General features: G+C 47.7%; 1 protein-coding gene across 5 annotated transcripts in view; it reads left to right on the forward strand.

Annotated features, from left to right (window-relative positions):
- The window catches only part of LOC126539647 (nuclear pore membrane glycoprotein 210-like), a 240,043-nt gene that overhangs the window by 4,525 nt on the left and 214,166 nt on the right, over positions 1-21,352 (forward strand). For all 5 annotated transcript variants that reach the window (XR_008614325.2, XM_055075603.2, XM_055075601.2 and 2 more), the window contains exon 2: positions 6,784-6,908. Coding sequence is in view for 4 of the 5 variants with exons in the window: in XM_055075603.2 (XP_054931578.1) it covers positions 6,784-6,908 (125 nt within the window). In the remaining variant the exon portion in view is untranslated. The remainder of the gene's footprint in view (positions 1-6,783; positions 6,909-21,352) is intronic.

Below are 21,352 nucleotides of genomic sequence, written 5' to 3' on the forward strand. Positions count from 1 at the left end.
GCCATGTCATGAGCACCCCTCCATGGAGTTCTCATTGGCTGCTACGCCATGGCACGAGTGCGCCTCAATGGAGTAGAGTGGGCGAGAGGGAACACCTGCTGCTGCAGTAGCGCGTCAGGTGTTGTGTGAGGGGAGAGGGCATTGCCACCACACCATGTCACCCTTGCTTTTGCTCTCAGATGCCTGTGTTATCCGTATGTTTCTTGTCCGTGCAAGCTCTTGCCTGCGTTCTAACTGTGCCTTGGGAAGGTCCAATCAAAATGTGGCAAGCATCTCTACACGCTGTGGGGTTCTCACCTGTGCTCTTGGGGCAAAGGAATTGACAACACAGTAGTGCAAACAATCACAAGGGCATTTATTGCACCTTTCGTAGACTAATGCCTGCTAGCTGAGTTTCGCTGACCCCAAAACATGCCGGTGGGCGCGCAACAAATCGCGGAACTCCGACTCATTGCGACCGGATAACGGGTGAATATGTTCGCCCCATGCTGGGCACCAATACCTGGTCGTTCGCGCGCACGGTCACGTGAACGGTGGTGTGTTCGAACGATCGTGTTCGTCCATTCCATGGTAGGCCTCGCGAGACGGTCCCGCAGAACCATGGATTGGTGCACGCGCAAAACATCTGCCCGCTTGCCGACCCTGAGCCAAAGAGGAAGAGCCTTCTCATTTTTGCGTCCGAGTAACCCCGCCGTTAAGTGGTGTTAGCAGAGCAACACTCGTGCCATCTCTTGTACTACCCTGCAAGCATACTTACCGCCGCAGTAAAGCCACGTGGCGAAGCCGGATTACAGGAGACAGGAGCTATGTGAGAAAACATATGAGGGGACACATGAGAGTCGCGCATCCCCACAATGCTCACTTGCCCGCGAGGAGTTCCTAATGTAATAACCTACAAGGACACAGCAGCAGCTCTTGCAAGATAACTTTATTGCACGAAAAATGCAAGTTTATGTAGACACAATGTTTTGCTTATCAGCACACTTGCAATAGGTCCAAAAAAGACGAACATGTGCAGTGGACACACTGCTGAGTCAATTCATGCTGTTATCACATTCCTTCCCCTTTAGTAGTCAATGCCATAATGGTGCACAGGTCGATGTTCGTGGGTAGACCAGTGGCATGCTTTCGAAGCTTCTGGCACACGTGATCTTGGCACTGTATTTTCTGTTGCTGGAAGCTTGAAGTAGGGGTTAGAGTGATTGGCTCGCGGTAGAGTCTCCCATGCTCTCCGCGCATGGTTGCGATGACGTCAGTGCACAGAACTGTCCGAAGTCTGTACTTCGTACACGACATGGCTAAGTGCCTTAGCACCTATGTGGCTAGCCACTTTAAACCATGAGAGAAGTTTCGTACGTATGCGGGATCACCATACTAGAGTTTCTTCAAGCGTGGCTGCTTAGTACACCTGGAGTCGTCAACGTCGGGCTGCAGTCTTGATAAGGCAGAACGGAGACTCCTGCCCAGCATGAGCTCTACTGGCATTCTCCTGGTCTCAGAGTGTGGCGTGAAGTGCTTCTTGAATAAAAAGCGAGACTTTATACACTACTGTGCCCTGGCTCTGCTTTCGGAGTGTGCACTTTAGCTCGCAAACCATGTGCTTGGCCCTTCCATTGGTTGCGGGATGGTATGGCACTGTATACATGTACCGGACACTGTTTTGTTTCAAGAAAGATCGCACTTCTTTGCTTTAAAGTGCTGTGTCATTATCAGACACCGCCCACTTCGGCAATCTATACAAAGCAAACATTCTTCAAGCTGTGTCATTATCAGACACCACCAACTTTGGCCATCTATATAAGGAAAAAGGAAAACATTCTTAATAGTTTTTCAATCACTGCTGATGAATGAAGCAACGGCATGATTTCAGTCTCTGCCCATTTTGATAGCACCATGAAAACAACCCGCCGTGGTTGCTCAGTGGCTATGGTGTTAGGCTGCTGAGCACGAGGTTGCGGGATCGAATCCCGGCCACGGCGGCCGCATTTCGGTGGGGACGAAATGCGAAAACACCCGTGTACTTAGATTTAGGCGCACGTTAAAGGACCCCAGGTGGTCGAAATTTCCGGAGTCCTCCACTACGGCGTGCCTCATAATAAGAAAGTGGTTTTGGCACGTAAAACCCCATAATTTAATTTTTAACCATGACAACAAGAAAGAAAACGTCCTTAACAGGCCCTACAAAATTTATGTGAATTCTGCTCCATGGATGTTCAGGCTTTGTCCAGAAATGTACAGGCGTCTTGGGTATACTTTGCTTGTTCTCTTGGCATGGTTTGCAATGACAAACGAAATCTTCGATCCAGGCACCGATCTTTGGCCACTACACATATGACCTTGCCAACGCTTTCATGACTGATATGCCAGGGTCATTTGCATGCAGAGTGGTGGGAACGTATCTTTTTTTTTTTTTTTCGCTGTTCTTCTGGCAGTATTACTTGGTTATCCCACTAGAGGAAGTTGTGGTGAAGAGACACTCCTGCATGCCTCACCTGAGAGGAGGCATATTCTGGAGGCACACCTTGTTCTGGCCAGCCGGCTATGACCCATTCCTTGACACGGGACAGACATGGGTCACGCAGAGTGGCTGATGCGACATCTGCACTCATAGGAGGGTACTCCACTGCTTCTAGCAAAAGGATGTCACCTGGAGGCTCGATGTCCTGCTGATCTCTGGGTGTTGGTAGCCTGCTCATACAGTCAGCATTACCATGATCTTGCCTCTTTCTATGCTCCAGCTTGTAGTAGTAAGCAGATAAAATCAAAGACCAGCGCAACATATTTGGTGACAGCACCACTGGGATCTGTTTCTCGTGTTGAAGTATGCCTAGGAGTGGCTTATGATCAGTAAAGATGCAAAATTTTCGCCCACAGAGGTACTGGTGAAATTGACAGATGCCATAGACAATAGCCAGAGCCTCACGGTCAATCTGGGCATAATTGCATTTCGTCTTAGCGAGTGTTCTTCATGCGTAAACAACAGGGTGCTTGCGACTTTCAGCATTGCTGTTAGCTAATACAGCTCCCGCTCCCACGGGTGATGCATCTCAAGACAAAATTAATTGTGCATCAGGATTGAGGCGCGCCAAAGGTGACTCAGATGTGAGCAGCGTCTTTAGCCCTTCGAAGGCTCACTGCTGTTCTTCGCCCAACTTCCACGTACTGTTGCAGCCCAGTAGGTGGTACAACACTTCAGCAACTTCGGAACGACCCCTTAGGAAGCGATTGTAAAAATTTACCATACCTAGAAAGGCTTGCTGTTCCTTCTTGTTCTGTGGTGCAGGTGCTTGGGGAATAGCATCGACTTTAGCTTTTGACAGGTAGATGCCCCTTGCATCTATACGGTGGTCCAAATATTCCAGGCTCTCTTTGAACTGGCACTTGGTGCTTTGAACATGCAGTCCCACTTTTGACAATCGGTTGAGCACCTAAGTGAGGACCTTGTGGTGCTTCTCTGCCGTTTCGCTGGCAACCAGGATGTTGTCGAGATATGCAGCTACCTGTGATAACCCTGTGCTGCTGAAGCATCATTCACCACAAGTTGCTGGTACCAGAAACTTTGGCTGGGCGTCCTGCTTCAGCTCGATGTGCACTGGCGTTAGGGCGGCACCTGAAAATCTGTCGCTGAAGATGTCTGGAAAGTTTTCAATAATGGCTTCTGCACTTTGGCTGATGCTGTGCAGCCCAGTTACAGTGATGTTCGAAACCTTGAACCAATCACGGCCCAAAGGTGTGCTACCATTGTTCGGCAGCTGGAAGTCTTGCTCTTTGAACTTGACTGGAACTGTGGCTTTCCCGACGACGTCCAGTCCTTCCTTGATCCAGGTTATGAGCTGAGCGTCTGCTTCTTCAAGCTTAATGCTCGTTGCCACCTTCAGTTTCTTGAATGCATTTTGGCTGATAATTGATCTAGCTGCTCCTGGTCCTGCACCTACATTCAACCTAACTTAGAATATGCATAGTCAATATGGGACCCTAATAAATGAGCACTAATTAACACATTAGAAGCTGTACAGAATCATTCCGTTAGTTTTATTCTTAACAATTACCAGCACACAGCTAGCGTAACTAGCACGAGACTTGCCCTCAAGATATATCCCCTTACCAAATGCAGAACAATTGCTCGCTTTTGTTTGTTCCATAAAATATACCATTCAATTTGCATGCTCAAATCACGCTATATCGAATCAGCCTCTTTTACTTCTGCACGCTTGGACCAAAGTGAACATCCCATCCCACAGAACGTCTACCTATGGTAACTCGTTTCATCCAAAAAACATGCCAGGAATGGAATCTCCTACCGGATCCACTAGTCTGTATTACTAGCACTGATTACACTTACTTATGTTATCTTACTTATGTTATCTAGTATACCTTGACTTTAATAATATATTGGCACGTGTTGAGTAGCTCTGCTTTCTTCTGACCAGTAGTGTTGATAAGTCATTTCCATAGTACCACCTACCTAATCTGCAAACAGTATACTTTGTATTATGATTTATCTTCTATCAATATGTGCTTATCTTCTCACTCTATCACTATGTATACCACGCATTTATATTTCGTCTGTACCTTTATGATATGCTTATTATGTTGCTCTAACTTGCATTATTTTCACATTGGATTATGCATTGTTATCTGGTTGTGTTTTCTTCTTTGTATAGTTATCTGCATTTATTAACACCTCCCCTCTGTAATGCTTTATGCAAGCCCTGAGGGTACTATATATAAGTGTCCTCTCCCGGACACTTGAAGCACACTGCGCTTTTGAACTTGCAGTGGTATGCAGCATGTTTGCCCAAGCACCGAAAACACTCCTGTTCCAACTGCTCGCCTGAAGTCTTTTCATCCTGCCCTTTCTTATGCTACTACATATGATGTTGCATGTCTGTTTTGGCTGTTATGTCAGGGCCGTCCTGACGCTGACTTCCCATAATTCTTCGATGTTTTGCAGCAGACTCGGCTGTGGCTGCTAGATAGTAGGCAGTCTCAGAAGCCAGGTTCTTCTCGGCCAACAAGCGTTGCTACACTATGCTGTGGAGCATTCCAAAAACTAACCGGTCCCTCAGCATTATGTCAAGAGGAAGCTGCTTGTCGCTGAATTCCATCATCGAATACACTGTTTTCTATATTGAGCCTGTGAAAATGCTCGGCTCTCACATCACCTGATGTTCTCCTTGCAAGGTTCTCACCCCTCCTGGCATTCGGCTTCTTTGCACAGCATACTCGTGGAAGAGGGAGTCGATGCAGTAACTACATAGTACGATGAGAAATGGTGCAAGTGTTCTTATGCTAGCACCATCTGATAGGTTGGATACTAGCTTTTTCCTTCTATTCTGTGGGAATGCGTCGTGTGTAAACTGACCGTGTGCTCTTCGTAAGACTGCTCCGCAAAAGGCTTTGAAGTGCGACACCAGCATGGCTGAACACGATTGTTCGGACACGCTTCTGTTTATGGGACTGTACCCGTGAATGACTTGGGCATTTCGGTCCGATGTGGGTGAACATTGCTCATGTGCAGAGTCAAACTACTGCGATTTGTTGACATGGTCCATTGTGGAATCTGTATTCCTTGTATTTTGGCAAGCTGGCATTCTTGTATAAAAGGAGCACTATATGCTATTTTTGTACGCTTGCACGGCTACCTCCTGTGTTACCGATAGCACTTTAGATCTCTCATTTGAGTTTGTGTTAAGCCCCCACTGAGCCTTCTGGCGAGAGCCCAACCAGTGGCTGATTGGCCGAAAGGCTGAAGAAAGTAGGTGGTACAAAGCAATGAGCCCCAGTTGATTCTGAATACAGATTTTCGTTGATGTGTCCATGCAAGACCAATGTTAATGGGACTGTGATGGTTCTGGAAATGCACTGTAATTTTTTGGAGTGAGGTGTTAAATATGCTGAGCTAAAACAGTCTTTTTAACTCGATGCATCTGTTGTCATTTCGTTCCAATCCTTTTGTTGCTTAAATCAGCGCCTCCTCTAAAAGATGCCTGCTTACGTCCCTATCGCGGTGCATGGACATGAATGCGTGGGCCAAACTCGGAGATAGTGCAATATCGGGCGAACCCGCAGTGGAGGTCAAGCAGGCTTCAAGCACTCCGCCAACTTCCAAAAATAAGTTTACTATCTTGGGTCTGAATAGAACCACATAATTTCGGCGTTGCAAGAGAAACACTACACATATTATATATATATTAGAAAGTGCACTTAGTGTAGCAAGTTGGCCGTCATGAGCTTAGTTTGTTTTAAATCCTGTTTGATGAATAATGAGAGGGGAAGAGAGTGCACTTGGCCTGTGCTTCTGTGGTTATAACGTCATGCAAGTCGGAGGCGCGGTGACAGTGGCAGAGCTTGTATGAAAAAGAAAATGTATGGTTTCAGATTGTATGCAGTCCATGTATGCAGCCTAAACAGCTTCGCTTGTAGTCTGTCCCCATATAAATGTTGCAGCCCCACAAATTTTTCTATATAGGTACAATAGACCACCTTCCCTAGCATTGGATGTCCACATGTCGCAATGTTGTTTTCTTTGGATCACTCAGGTCAAGTTCAGTTTACAATGGCAGTCTATCTGTTTGTGGACAGTGCAATGCAAAAGTATGATACTTTGCAAGGGAAGAGTAATGTTTCAGATGTGTTTCTTGTGGTCATTTTACCTTCCACCTTCTCCCTGGCGGTGTGCGCACAGTGACAGCCACAGCTGTGTTGCCGCCATGGCATTTCTTTCAGAAAGTGAGGAGGCAGTTGAATTTTTCACCAGCCACCCCTTTTATCCATGTGCAGGGAGTCGAGCCGGCCTGATGTGGCTGCAGTGTCCACTGGAGGTCCCTGCTCCCAGCAGGCCAGCGTGTCTGCTGTGTGGGGCCAGGCCAGCCGCCAGGAAGCCACTGTGATGGCACGTGAGCCACGTGGGTGCCTCTCTGTGTCTGCATGAAATGCAGCTGTTGTCTGTCGGCTAGTATTTAGCTTGTTGGGTCGCCCTTTCCAAAAGTATGTTATATACCCACAAATGGTGTGCACGAAACTTGGGTCTAAATCACCTGCAACACATGGGGCGATTCACACTGATAGTGATTATTGCAAAGGGGAGCTGTGTGTGTGTGTGTGTGTGTGTGTGTGTGTGTGTGTGTGTGTGTGTGTGTGTGTGTGTGTGTGTGTGTGTGTGTGTGTGTGTGTGTTTAATTCACCTAACAATGGGGCATGCATCTCTGCCTTTTTTTTTTTTTACATTTGCCATAAGATTTCCAGCAACACCTCCATTCATGCAAGAGCCCTGTGCTGCTCCAGGAAATCGCCCCCCTCCCTCCTCGCCCTGCCATTATCATGCACCTCGCCTAGGCAAGACTGGCCTGTCACATCCAGTGTTCATGAAAAAAGTTTCCGTGGCTTTTTCTTTTCCTTTTGTTGTAGCCGCAATGAATTGTCATTCATTGAACTGTAGCATGATGTACTTAGTTAATAAATTATTAACTTCGTTATTAATTGTTAATTATACAAAAATTATAAACAGTTTTCATATAACAGGTTATTATGCATGATGTGAGCCTGTGCAATATCTTCACAGTGCTGTCTTCTGATTGCACTTTTACCCACTTATGAAATCTTTGTTCTTGTTAGAAGTTGAAGACCGAGAAGAGTAATGCGGTGTTTGTTACTGTGTTCCGTGTTTGAAGTTATGGTTTTTACTCGTGCATGAACACAATAATTTGGCAGGGGAAGTCTTTGGAAACATTAATGGCCAAGTTTATATTCCCTGCACAAGCCCTGTAATATTTAAATGCATTTTAATAATCTTGCAGCCCTACTGGTCGAAGTGATGCCTCTCCGTATGTTGTCTCCCGCCCCTGTCCATTCTATAGATAAATGCTGTCTTTTGTGACACCATTGGGAATGCTTTAAAGGTGCGGTTGCACTAATGTTTTGAAAGTATAGGTATACACATACAGTCAAACCTCGATATATCGAACACGGATATATCGAATTATTGCGTATATCGAACAATTTCTATATCACATGGAAAATCGCATGCATTTTTAATTCTTTATTTCGAACGGGGCCGGATGTAAAATGGATATATTGAACTCCGCCGCCCCAGACCAAGTGCGCTCTGTTGACAGGAGGTGAGCTTTCCCGCAACACTCTCGAAGATGGCGGCGCGATCGGCGTTCCAGACTGCTGCGTACGACAGCTGCCCACATCGGTTGCGCTGAGGGCGCCATTTGAACGTAGCGGCGTACACACGCGGCGGCTTGGAGCCAGCACGGCCGCCTCGATCACGCGCGCACCTATGCGCGCACAGCGGGGCAAGCCGCCTCGATCACGCGCGCACGGCGAGGCTTGCCCCCGCCGTGCACGCGTGATGGAGGCGGCCGTGGAGCCAGTTGGAGCGCTTTGTCCGTGCTGAGCCACACATCATGTGCATTGCGGACTTCGTTGGCGGTGACGACAGCACCGAAACAGTGGCGGAGTTAACAGACGTGGAGATCGCGGCAGAAGTGACTGCTGAGCGGCCAAACGAAGACGCTGCCGAGGCTGATCCAGCAAGCGCTGATGTTGCCCCGCTCCCGACTGCAACTGAGGCTGTAGCTGCTTTGGCTGTTGTACGCCGCTACTGCGGCGCAATAGAAGGCACTGGACTGTCTCTTGTGGACCGTTTGGCCTATGTTGAGGACGCCGTGGTCAAGCACGCGGTTGCCAATATGAAGCAGGCTACGCTGCTTCAGTACTTTCAGCGAACTAAATAAATACTTTGTTTGAAGCTTCATGTGAGTATCTATTGCGCCACGATTGGTTCATTGATTGATTTGCGCTAGTTTCTGACGCGTTTTCTGCGTGATTTTATATATCGAATTCTGGCTATATCGAACTATTTTGCGATCACCGCGCTGTTCGATATATCGAGGTTCGACTGTAGTATAATTTGTCCTTTTTATTTATTTTTTATTTATTTATTTATTTATTTATTAGTTACCTGCATCGCCCCATAGGGCATTACAGCAGGGAGGTTACAGACTTGAATAAATACATGAACAAATTATTTCAATGCGTGGAAAAAAATATCATTTTCTGTCATGTATACAATGCTTGGTGGCAAACTGTTTCAGTCTTGAACAGTCCTAACAAAAATGGAATAATGGAAGATGTCACCCCTACAAGAAAATTCCCTGACCTTCAAACAGGGATCAAGTCGCTTAGATGTGTAGTGTGGTGCCTGGATATATTGTTCGCAGTTAATACCTGTTTTAGAATAATAAATATTGTGGGAAAATTCTAATCTGATATGCCTTCTATGATCCTTCAGCTCTTGCCATTTAAGTTTAAGTTTGCCTTCTGTCATGCTAAGCTGCTGGCTATAGTTACCAAGAACAAATCTAGCTGCCCTATTCTGGATTTTTTCTCATTTATTTTCTAAGCTCAGATGTGTGTGGGCCCCAACAAACACATCCATATTCAAGTATTGAACGTACATGACTGAAATACAACTGCGTTTTTAAGTTACTCGGTAAATGACTAAAATTGCGCCGCAACAATCCGAAAACTGATGCTGCCTTATTTCCAATATAGTTAACATGCTTGTTCCATCGTAAACCAGAAGTAAGAAACACACCTAGATATTTAGATTCCTTGCTTATGTTTAGAGTTAAATCATTAATTCTATACCTACACAGATGATTATCTCGTTTTCTTGTGAAGGTGACGTGAACAGTCTTATTTATATTTAATGACATATCCCAACGCACACACCAGTCTGCCATAGTATTTAAGTCGACTTGCAGGATTTGTGAATCAGAAATGGCATCTACGACTCTAAACAACACAATCATCGGCAAACATCCTGAATGAAGACTGTATACCAGTTGAAATATCATTAGTATACAGCAAAAACAATAGTGGCCCCAACACGGAGCCTTGGGGAACTCCCGACGTAACTGATGCATATTGCGAGGATATACCATTCAGAACAACAGCCTGTTTCTGCAATGACAAATATTAGGCAATCCACGCTATTATTTTACCATCCAAGTTATATGCTTTTAATTTGGAGAGTAGGAGACTGTGTGCGACTACATCAAATGCTTTGCTGAAATCTAAGAAAACGCAGTCCACAACTTGTTGCTTATCAACTGCCGAGGCTAAATCATGAATAAGCTCTACCAACTGTGTATTGCAAGATAAACCACGCCTGAAACCATGTTGGCTGGGGCTTAGGAGATTGTTTAGTTAAATAGGCCATAACGCAACTGTATATTACATGCTCCATAATTTTTCAGGTTAGATATCCTAGTTAAGGAAACGGGCCTGTAGTTCTGAACGGAAATTCGCACCCCACTCTTATGTATGGGCACGACTCGCACTAATTTCCAATCATGAGGCATGTTGATTTCATTGAGGGATTTCTGGAACAACTGAGTGAAATAAAACCATAACATGTACGCACAATTCCTTATGATGGCGGTAGGAATGTCATCAGGGCCGCATGCCTTAACCTGGTTCACATCTTTTAATAATTTACGGACACCATCGACACAAAAGGTGACTTCCGGCATGTGGTCTATTTCAGCAGGTAATTCAAAACAGACAGTAGATGAGCTAGATGGCATAAACACAAATGAAAAATGATGAAATGATGGAAAAAAATACAGACATTTTACCATTTTTCAAACGTGTTGCTGCCTGCAGGCGGGCATTTGTGAGTAAGGTAAGGAACGGCGTGAAGCGTATATTCTAAAATGCCAGGCTCTGTTAAAGGGGCTGTATGGATGCTAACCCTGTGGACGGCGATTGGTGGGTTACAGTGGTTGCGTCTCTCTGGATTGCAGATGTGTGCACTGCAGCAACGGCATGCTGTAGAATCCACAGTCACCACTGTAATGATAAAGAATTGAGCAGAAAGAGAACATGCTTGGTTCAGACTAACTGGAGGTACTAAACTTGTGTTACAGGACGATCTTGTGCCAAAGGAGGTGGGACATGCTTCACAGAATACTATTTCAGGAAGAATGCTTTGGCTTGAGACGAGGGTATTTTTTACCGCTTGTAGCAGTTTTAATATAGCACACATTCAATTTTTTTTTAAAAGCATTCCACGAGAGACAATGTTGATTCGTTTGTCTCAGTTATGACTAATACCCCAGTCAGGCTGACAAACTCACTGACGCTTTCAGTGAGTGCATGTATATATATTATAGAGGACATGTAACCATTAGCTATAACCGTTAGTGAATGCATTCCCTAATGGTTGTATAGGGTATATAATATACACCATATTTATGGAGCTAAATGTGTATTTTCCACATCACTTATTAGAGATTCTTGTTGCCTTTCTGGTATGTTGATGTTTATTGCTTCACTTTGTCCTTTTTTTGCATTTATTAATGCAAAACCATTATATGCCCTGATAGTATGCGTTCAGGGCTAGATGTGCTCAGCGTTTTTTATGAATGCACAGAAACGGGCAACAGTCGAGTAGAGCGAGTGCGAGCATCAGCAACAACCACCATCTTCTTATTCACCTTCTGCTGGCACCCGTATTTGTCACTACAATCACACCCCAGCGAAAAAGGAGCCATCCTGGCAACCTATGGAACAGGGAGCACTGGTGGGTCGAAGTGAGCAATTTCGCGCCTGTGGTGCCATTGGTCCGTAAATGGTTGAATAGGCTCAACGATGTAATTGACTGGGGACGTCTGTTGAAGAACCCGGTAAGGGCCGTCATACTTTGAACTGAACTTTGTAGAAAGGCCGGGAGTAGAGGAGCGAACGGGGAGCCATACCAGTGTTCCAGTTGAATATTGGCACGCACTAGTTACGCTATAAGTCAGGAAGATGAAGTGTGCGTGGTAGCTGCTGCAAAAACGAACTGTAAACGGCCGTTCGCTTAGAACTGACTTACTGGCTTTTCCTCTCGTGACAAACTGGTGGAGATGCTGGGTACGCATCTATCGTATGCCTACGGGTCCTGAACCAGAAGCTACCGACGCCAGTACCTCGGGGACGGCAGAAATCTATCGAAGCAGCCGTCGCCTCCAAGGTCTTCCACCGCAATACAGTCCCCTGGCAAGCTTCGTGAGGAAGATGTCAACAACTACAGCAAGCCAAACCAAGGGGATCCCAAATGCTGCCGTACCATGCATTCTGAACGCGCCTCGCACGCCTAACCCGTTCCATGGCGACGCCTTTGAGGACGTTGAAGACTGGTTGGACCATTTTGACCGGGTCGCCGCCTTTAACGACTGGGACGATCGGCGTAAGTTGAAGAACGTCTACTTTTCCCTTTTAGACGCGGCGAGAGTATGGTACGAGAATTACGAAGCCTCATTTACCAGCTGGCAGGAGTTTTACCGACTGCTTTGCGAAGCCTTCAGCACTCCCGAAAAGAAAGAAAGAACCGAACAGGCACTGTCTTCGAGGTTCCAAATGCCAAACGAAACCGTCGCCATGTTCGTCGAAGACATGACGCAATTGTTCCGTCGGGCCGATCCACTAATGCCAGAAGACAAGAAGGTGACTCTGTTAATGCGAGGCGTAAAGGAACAGCTTTTCGCGGGCCTCGTGCGCAATCCTCCTTCAACAGTCTTTCAGTTCGTTCGTGAGGCAACAGTCATGGAACGTATGCTTCGGCAGCGGCTCTCGCAGTATGAACGCCAGACCACCATGACTGCTGCATGCTCTCTCGTATCTGCAAATGATGACAGGGAGTCCCTTACCGAGCTAATACGACAAATTGTTCGAGAACTGCAGAAGTCCTATGCATTGACTCCGGCACCTCCCAGTGCCGCGGTTCTTACGGATGTCATTCGGAAAGAAATCGGCAAAGTGGTTCATCCCTCGCCACCAACACGACCCGAACCTCCCACGTTCTCGTACGCGGATGCTCTTCGGGCTTGCGCGCCGTCGACGGGCCGCTTTTCGCGGCCGCCTGCTGGGATTTCTCGACGCTCCCCAAGTCCGATCCACCGCACGAATCCGCAAGCACCCTTTCATCCTGGTCCGCGCCAATCTACAGTATGGCGTGCCCCCGACAACATTCCGTTGTGCTATCACTGCGGGGAGGCTGGTCACATGTATCGCGACTGCCAGTACCGACGGATTGGTCTTCGGGGATACCATCCGGATGCCCGTTGCCCGCGCTATGGCGAACGCCCGCACGAAATCGAGCAATACTTAGAAAGTAACCGGCTTCCTCCTGCCCCACAGCGAAGACAGTCACGGTCACCTTCACCTCGTTGGTACGCGTCACCAAACCGTGCTTGACCCGCCTTTGATTCCGCTGGAGTCAACGGTGGAAGCTCGCGCCAGGGAAACTGAAAACGGCGACCTCCGGGGGTGAGGTCGCTGTCATGCGAACCGTCAAATATCCTCCGCCGACGCGATCCCCTCGCGACGTACCGCTGACGTCTTCATTCGAAACTGCAAAAAGAACTTCTGCTGCTATTACTGCTTCCATCGACGGTTATCCGGTAACTGCACTTGTCGATACGGGAGCTGACTACTCGGTTATGAGTGCCTCACTGGCCACTTGGCTAGGCAAGGTGCTGACAGCGTGGGACGGCCCACATCTGATTACGGCCGGAGGACACCTCGTGTCACCCATTGGACGATGCAACGCCAGACTTGCAATTTCTACTTCCACTTTCGTAGCGTCTTTCCTTGTGCTGCCCAAGTGTTCTCGGCTAGTTATACTGGGCATGGATTTTCTCCAGGAATATGGGGCGATCCTTAACCTTCGTGACTTGTTTGTGACTCTTTCTAACTATGTTTCTTCGGATTCAAGTGTGGAGGATGAACATCACCGCGCGGCTTTACGCGTGGTCGATGACTGCGTGACATTATCGCCTCGAAGTAGCATCTTCGTCCTCGTTGAATGCCCCCAAGACCAACTAGGAATAGGCATCGCCGAAGGTAACCTCACCATATTGCTGGATCGCGAAGTCGGCGTCGCACGAGGTCTCGTAGAGCTCCAAAATAGGCAAACCACGATTCTAGTTACCAACTTCAGTGGCGAATACAAGCACTTTGCGTGGCATACCACCATGGCCTACTTTGAAACGGTGGCTGAGTCCAACGCCTGTGCTTCGGTAGCGACAATCTCGATTCCGGAACCCAGCGATGTGGACTTGACCAGTCACATCAATCTCAACCCACAGCTAGACCAAAACGAGAAGGAGAGGCTCCTCACTCTGCTATTGTCATTTAGCGACTGTTTCGCCACCACGTCGAAGGTCAAACAGACTCCTTTAATCAAACACAGAATCATCACTGAACCAACCGTCCAACCTGTTCGCCAACACGCTTATCGCGTATCGCAAGAGAACAGGATGCTATTCGTCATCAAGTTAAACAAATGCTCGACGATGATGTCATTCAACCATCGACAAGTCCTTGGGCTTCACCTGTTGTATTAGTTAAAAAGAAAGACGGTTCACTACGATTCTGTGTCGATTATCGCAAACTGAACAAGATCACGAAAAAAGACGTTTACCCACTTCCTCGAATTGACGACTCCTTGGATCGCCTGCGACATGCCCGTTACTTCTCTTCAATGGATCTGCGTAGTGGGTACTGGCAAATTGAAGTTGACGAACGGGACCAGGAAAAAACGGCGTTTATAACACCCGACGGTCTCTATCAATTTAAGGTCCTCCCTTTTGGATTGTGTTCCGCTCCGGCCACATTTCAACGCATGATGGACACAGTTTTATCTGACATGAAGTGGAACTCTTGTTTAGTCTACTTAGACGGTGTAGTTGTTTTTTCCACCACGTTTGAACAACACATTCAGCGGCTTGAGGCGGTTCTTCAAGCTATCCGCACTGCCGGCCTCTCCCTGAAGCCCAAAAAATGTCACTTTGGCTACGAGGAGCTCAAATTTCTAGGTCATATTGCCAGCAGCACCGGTGTGCGCCCTGACCCCGACAAAGCCATGGCAGTTGCTCTGTTCCCGATACCGAAGACAAAACACGATGTCCGCCGATTTTGAGGGCTTTGTGCGTATTACTGCCGTTTTGTACCTAATTTTTGTGAAATTGCCGAACCTTTGCAACGACTCATCAAGAACGACGTCACATTTGTTTGGGGCCCGGCACAATCCGACGCCTTCCACGACCTTCAACGACGTCTACAGACACCACCGATCCTTGGTCACTTTGACACCGAGGCTGACACAGAAGTGCATACTGATGCTAGTAACGTTGGTCTCGCAGCGACACTCGTACAGTTTCAATCTGGTGTTGAGCGCGTTATTGCGTATGCCAGCCGAACCTCGTCTGCTGCTGAAAAAAACTACTCAGCAACTGAAAAAGAATGTCTGGCAGTCATATGGGCTATCCAGAAATTCCGCCCATGCCTGTACAGACGCCCCTTCCGTGTCGTCAGCGACCATCACTCTCTCTGCTGGCTGGCGAATCTCAACGATCCTTCAGGCCATCTCGCAAGATGGAGCCTTCGGTTGCAGGAATTTGATGTGACCATTGTCTATAAGTCTGGCCAAAAACACAGACGCCGACTGTCTCTCCCGCGCCCCCGTCGAACCCGCACCACTATATACTGACGACGATTCTGGTTTTCTTTGTACTCTTCCGTCTTTAAACCTTCCTCAACAGCAACGCCAAGATTCCGAGCTCCAGCCCTTGATTGAATACCTTGAAGGAAGCCGCCCACAACCCCCACGGCAGTTCGCGCGTCGCTAGTCCTCTTTCTGCCTACGTGGCGACATCCTATACAAGTGGAACTTTCACCCTACGGCAACCGTTTTCCTGCTCGTTGTTCCCGCTACTCTCCGCGACGACGTTCTACTTGCATGCCATGACGAACCAACGTCCGGGCATCTTGGTTTCACGCGTACTCTCGCAAGGATCAAGCAGAAGTACTATTGGTGAAAACTCACAAAAACCGTGAAGCAGTACGTCAGAAGTTGTCGAGATTGCCAGCGTCGCAAAGTTCCACCACTGAAACCAGCCAGTCTGCTTCAGCCTGTCCGACCTCCTTGTTCACCTTTTGAACAAGTCGGCATAGATTTACTCGGCCCATTTCCCAAGTCTTCGACTGATAACTGCTGGATCGTTGTCGCCACCGATTACCTCACTCGATACTGCGAAACACAAGTCGTTCAGCGAGCTACTGCTTCAGATGTTGCTAACTTCTTTATCAAAAATACCGTCCTTCGACATGGTGCTCCCGCTGTCGTCATCACAGACCGTGGTACGGCCTTCACTGCCCAGTTGGTCCGAGATATTCTGCAGCTGAGCGGAACAACGCACCGTACGGCAACTGCGTATCACCCGCAGACTAACGGTTTAACTGAGCGTCTCAACAAAACGATGCGGATATGCTTGGGACGAACTGCTCCTGTGTGTGACATTCGCGTACAACACTGCCCTACAAGAAACCACCGGGTTTCCTCCTTTGCGTCTTGTCTACGGACGCGATGCTCCTACCAACTTCGTCTCAACCTACCACACCAGATACAGACGCCTTTGTTCAGTGTGCCGAAGCAGCGCGGCACCTTCCGTGGCAACGAATTCTATCCCGACAAAGTCAAGATGCTCGTCGATACAACATATGCCATCGAGACGTCACAAACAACCCGAGAGATCTTGTATGGGTTTGGACCCCTATACGTCAACGAGGCTGGTCAGAAAAATTATTGCGCCGATACTTTGGCCCCTACATAGTTTTGCGTCGTCTAAGTCCTGTCAACTACGAAGTTATTCCACCCGACACTTCGCACCACTCCCGTAGACCACGTTCCTCTGACATTGTTCACGTTACCAGGATGAAGCCCTACCATTCGCGCTGACTCTCATCCACAAACTTTGTGATGCGGCCCCTGTCGTCACGTCCGTTGTCTTTCTCACTTCTTTTATTTTCTCCTGGTGGCATTTAACATCTCCCCAACTTTATTTATTTATTTATTTATTTTGGAGGGAGGGGTAATGGCACGCACTAGTTACGCTAGAAGTCGAGGAAGAAGTGTGCGTGGTAGCTGCTGCAAAAACGAACTGTAAACGGCCGTTCGCTCAGAACTGACTGACTGGCTTTTCCTCTCGTGACAATATGATGGAAAAGACAAGCTTGTGTCACGACCATGTTTCTGGCTGGTTTGTTCTTGTGCGGTAAGTGAGCGTGCGATCTGACAACATTCTTCAGCATAAGTGGCGGCTTCGGATAGAGTCGAAGATTTGTCTGATTTGTTTGATAGAGTCGAAGAATTGTTTCCATAAACGAGGAAGGTTCGCGACCATAAAAAAGAAAGAAGGGAGAGAATCCCGTGGTAGACTCAGTGGCGCTATTGTAAGCATACGTAACAAAGGGAAGGATGCAGTCCAAGTTAGTGGGGTCAGCTGCATGGCGAGCATGTTTCCGAGAGTACGATTAAAGCGTTCAGTCACACCACTGTTTTGCGGATGATAGGCGCTTGTAGTTTTATGGACAATGTTTCATTCATGAAGGAGGGCTTCTACAGCTTCGGAGAGGAATGAATGATCGTGGGCACTCAGTAGCTCGTGAGGCGCACTGTTTTGAAGAACAAGGTTGCGAAGGATGAACAAGCTGACTTCACGTGCTGTGGCCGCCAGGATCGCTGAAGTTTCGGCATAGCATGTGAGGTGGTACACGGCAACGATGACCCAGCGGTTGCCATCTGAGGTGTACGGTAGAGGGCCACACAAATCAATGCCGATACGGTCGAAAGGCCGGGAGGGACAAGGCAATGGTTGGAGCGGCCCTGTTATCTTATGAGGTGGGCTCTTGCAGCGTTGGCACTTGGAACATGAGTAGATGTACTGCCGAACAAAGCAGTACATTCCTCGCCAGTAGTATCAAATCAGTAGATGTGCATACGCCTTTAGTACACCGGCGTGGGCGCGTTGCGGATCCGCATGAAAAGTGGCACAGATGTCAAAACGTAGTGGGCGCGTTGCGGATCCGCATGAAAAGTGGCACAGATGTCAAAACGTAGATGGCGAGGAATCACTAGCAACCATTTATGGCCATCGGGTAGGCAGCTGTGGCGGTACAGGAGTTCTTCGCGGATGCCAAAGTGGTGAGCAGTGCGCTGAAGTGAGTGGTCGGTGGTGCATGGTTGAGACATACTCTAGAAGAGAGGCTATCCAAGGGTCCCGGCGTTGCTCTGCTGGCATGTCGGCGAATGTAAGAGACAAAGAATCGTAGCTGGAGACAAACGGAGCAACATACTCAACGGGCATTTGGGAGCGTGAAAGTGAATGCTTATGGCCTGACGGGTAGACAACACGGATGTCATAGTCCTGTAGACGAAGTGCCCCGTGAGCTAGGCGACCAGATGGGTCTTTTAATGACTACAACCAACACAGGGCGTGGTGATCAGTCACGACATCAAATGAGCGGCCATATATGTTAGGTCGAAATTTGATGATTGCCCAAACGATTGCAAGACATTCTTTTTCAGTGACGGAATAGTTTGTTTCTGCTTTGGTGAGTGTGGCTGATGTAAGAGATGACGCACTCTTTGAAGCCAACTTATGCTGGGCAAGAATAGCGCCGAGGCCTCCTCCACTAACGTCTGTGTGGATTTCTGTAGGAGTGGCCGGGTCAAAGTGGCGTAGAATAGGTGGGGATGTCAGATGGCATAATGTGGCAAACATGTCTTCGCAAGAGGTAGGCCATACTGAGATGCCTTGGCTGTTGGCAAGTAGCTGTGTTAAGGGGGCAATTATGGACTCAAAATTAGGCACGAATCAGCGAAAGTACGAACACAGGCCTATAAAGCTACGTAGTTCTTTCAGTGCAGACGGCCTGGGGAACTCTGTGACGGCACGAAGCTTTGCAGGGTCGGGAAGGACACCATCCTTGCTGACAACATGGCCTGAAATGGTAAGCTGGTGGGCGGCAAAGTGCCACTTCAACTTATGCTGCAATCCAGCGTCTGAAGGGCAAGTTGGGATGCTTGCAAGAAGAGTCAGATGGGAGCCAAAGTCCTTTGAAAAGACTACGACATCATCCAGGTAGCAAAGACACGTGTGCCATTTAAGGCCTCTAAGAACGTTGTCCATGAGACACTTGAAGGTGGCAGGCGCATTGTAAAGGCCGAACGGCATCACATTAAACTCGCATAAACCATGCTGAAGTGACTAGCGCAAGAGTGGACATGGGGCACGGCACAAAAGGGCGACAAGGACAACCACAACTTCCGACTGGTGTTTATTATAAAAAAGGTTATGAATATATAGTCTCGCGCACTTCATCGCAATTAGTTCCACACGGGCAAAACAACATGGTTATCACAAGCAGATAAGAGCGCACCATGGTGGGGACAGAGCTTAAGGCGGTAGGTGGGACAAACGGGAAGGTGCCTTAAACATGAGACTACAGGAACACAATCAGAAGTTCAAAAAGGGAGAGAAGATTTCCTTGGGATCCATTGCTCCCAATGCAAATGTCAGCCACTCTTTGAAAAAACAGAAATAATAGCAACCCACGGGCAGGAAAACATTAGACTCGTCATTTAGACAGCGGATATTGCAGAAGGCAACTGCATCAGCAAACCATCCATAGCATTGACCGCTAAAGAATTTGCATTCCTGGGTACTGTCTGTGGGAGACAGCCTTAAGCCCTGTCCCTGCCATGGTGCGCTCTTGTCTGCTTGTGATAACCATGTTGTCATGCATGTGTACAACTAATTGCGGTCAAGTGCGCGAGAGTATATATTCATAACCTTTTCTGCAATAAACACCAGTTGGAAGTTGCACTTGTCCTTGTTGCCCTTTTGTGCCCTGTGCCCACTCCTGCGCTAGTCACTTCAGCATGAAATACCAACTAGCCTGGTCTCACACCCTGCTTCATATAAACTGTCTGGGGTTACAAACGCAGTCTTGGGACGGTCAGTTTCATTCATAGGGACTTGCCAGTAACCAAAAAGAAGGTCCAAAGAGGAAATAAACTCTGCTTCTTGCAAGCAGTCGAGAGTGTCGTTGATTCTGGGCAGCGGATAAACATCTTTTTGTGTGATTATGTTAAGGTGCCTATAATCAATGCAAAATCTGATGCTGCAGTCCTTTTTCTTCACCGGTACAACTGGGGAGGCCCAAGGGCTGTGTGAGGGCTGAATAACGCCAAGATGAAGCATGTCGTTTACTTGTTCATCAATGACATAGCGTTCAGCATGAGAAAGTCGGCATGGACGCTGGCATAGGGGTGCATGGGTGCCAGTATCAATGTGGTGAACAATGGTGGATGTGCTACTCAAGGAAGATTGCGCATGATCAAATGACGTCTGAAAGCGGTCGAGGAGCTCCAAGAGTTGGGTACACTGGGCAGGCGGGAGTTTGGAATCAGTTGACGGAAGGAAGGCCTCTAAGGAGGATGAATCGGCGGTGGTAACAGGAGTAGTGCTGTCGACGAGAAAACTTAAACACATCATCAGGCAGTTGAGTAGAATAGACAGAATCAGTATCGTCAAGCCGACCTATAGACAGTTTTTTTCGTAGGCACCGCCATATTGTGAACGCAGTGGCGCCGCCTATGAGCAGCGCCATACTGGCTTGGGTGAAAGCGGTCTTTTGCATGGCAGGTGTACGCTAGGCGGCAGGTTCTGGCGTTTGTTTTCGTGGTCGTGCGGTCTGTTTAGTATGGCGTGCATCTTCTACGTGGTAAACGGTTCTGTGAAACGTGCTGAAGTGGTTTAAGGCGTCATGGCCGGAATTTCTGCTGACGTTGAGGTGGACGGAACACGCAGCGCGATGGGTGTGCGCGCATATTCGAGTCTACAATCAGCCTCGGAGATCAGTTGTGTATTTCTGAATGTTCTAAGCACTAATGTGACCTTATTGCAGTATTATCCTCTATTTCTGAGCTGCGATTTAGGAGTCATGAAACATACGCGACGATCGTAACAGCGTGAGTGTGGGTAACGTTCTGCTACGATAGGAGCTGTGATGTTATACTTTGACAAGCGTTCAAACTGTTCGCTGCAGGTTACATCGCGCGACTACTTGGTTCGATGGATGAGGTTTCCGCCCCTGAATAAAATAGTTTTGGCAAGTGATAGCAGCATACCTTACAGTCTGAATTACGCTTGTCCAGCAAAGGGACTGTTTACGAACTGCGCGAGCGTCCTAAGCAGTGGTAGGTGCTGGATTATATATATCTTTGTTCTATATATACTGCATGGTCCAAGCATACCGCATCAGCGGTTATATATTTATAAACGTTGTGCGGCGTGACCATGCGAGGCCCTATTGCGGTGTTAGCCCATTTTCTCTTGCTTTTTCGAGAAAGAGGATGATAACCGAATTTCTTTTTCGGTTGTGTTCGTTCCGTTCTCTACGACGCACTCACACGTATTACGGAAATTTTGTCCTCGAAAATAGGCAT

Source organism: Dermacentor andersoni, chromosome 11 (genome assembly GCF_023375885.2).
Source record: "Dermacentor andersoni chromosome 11, qqDerAnde1_hic_scaffold, whole genome shotgun sequence".
In the NCBI taxonomy this organism is placed as follows: Eukaryota; Metazoa; Arthropoda; class Arachnida; order Ixodida; family Ixodidae; genus Dermacentor; species Dermacentor andersoni.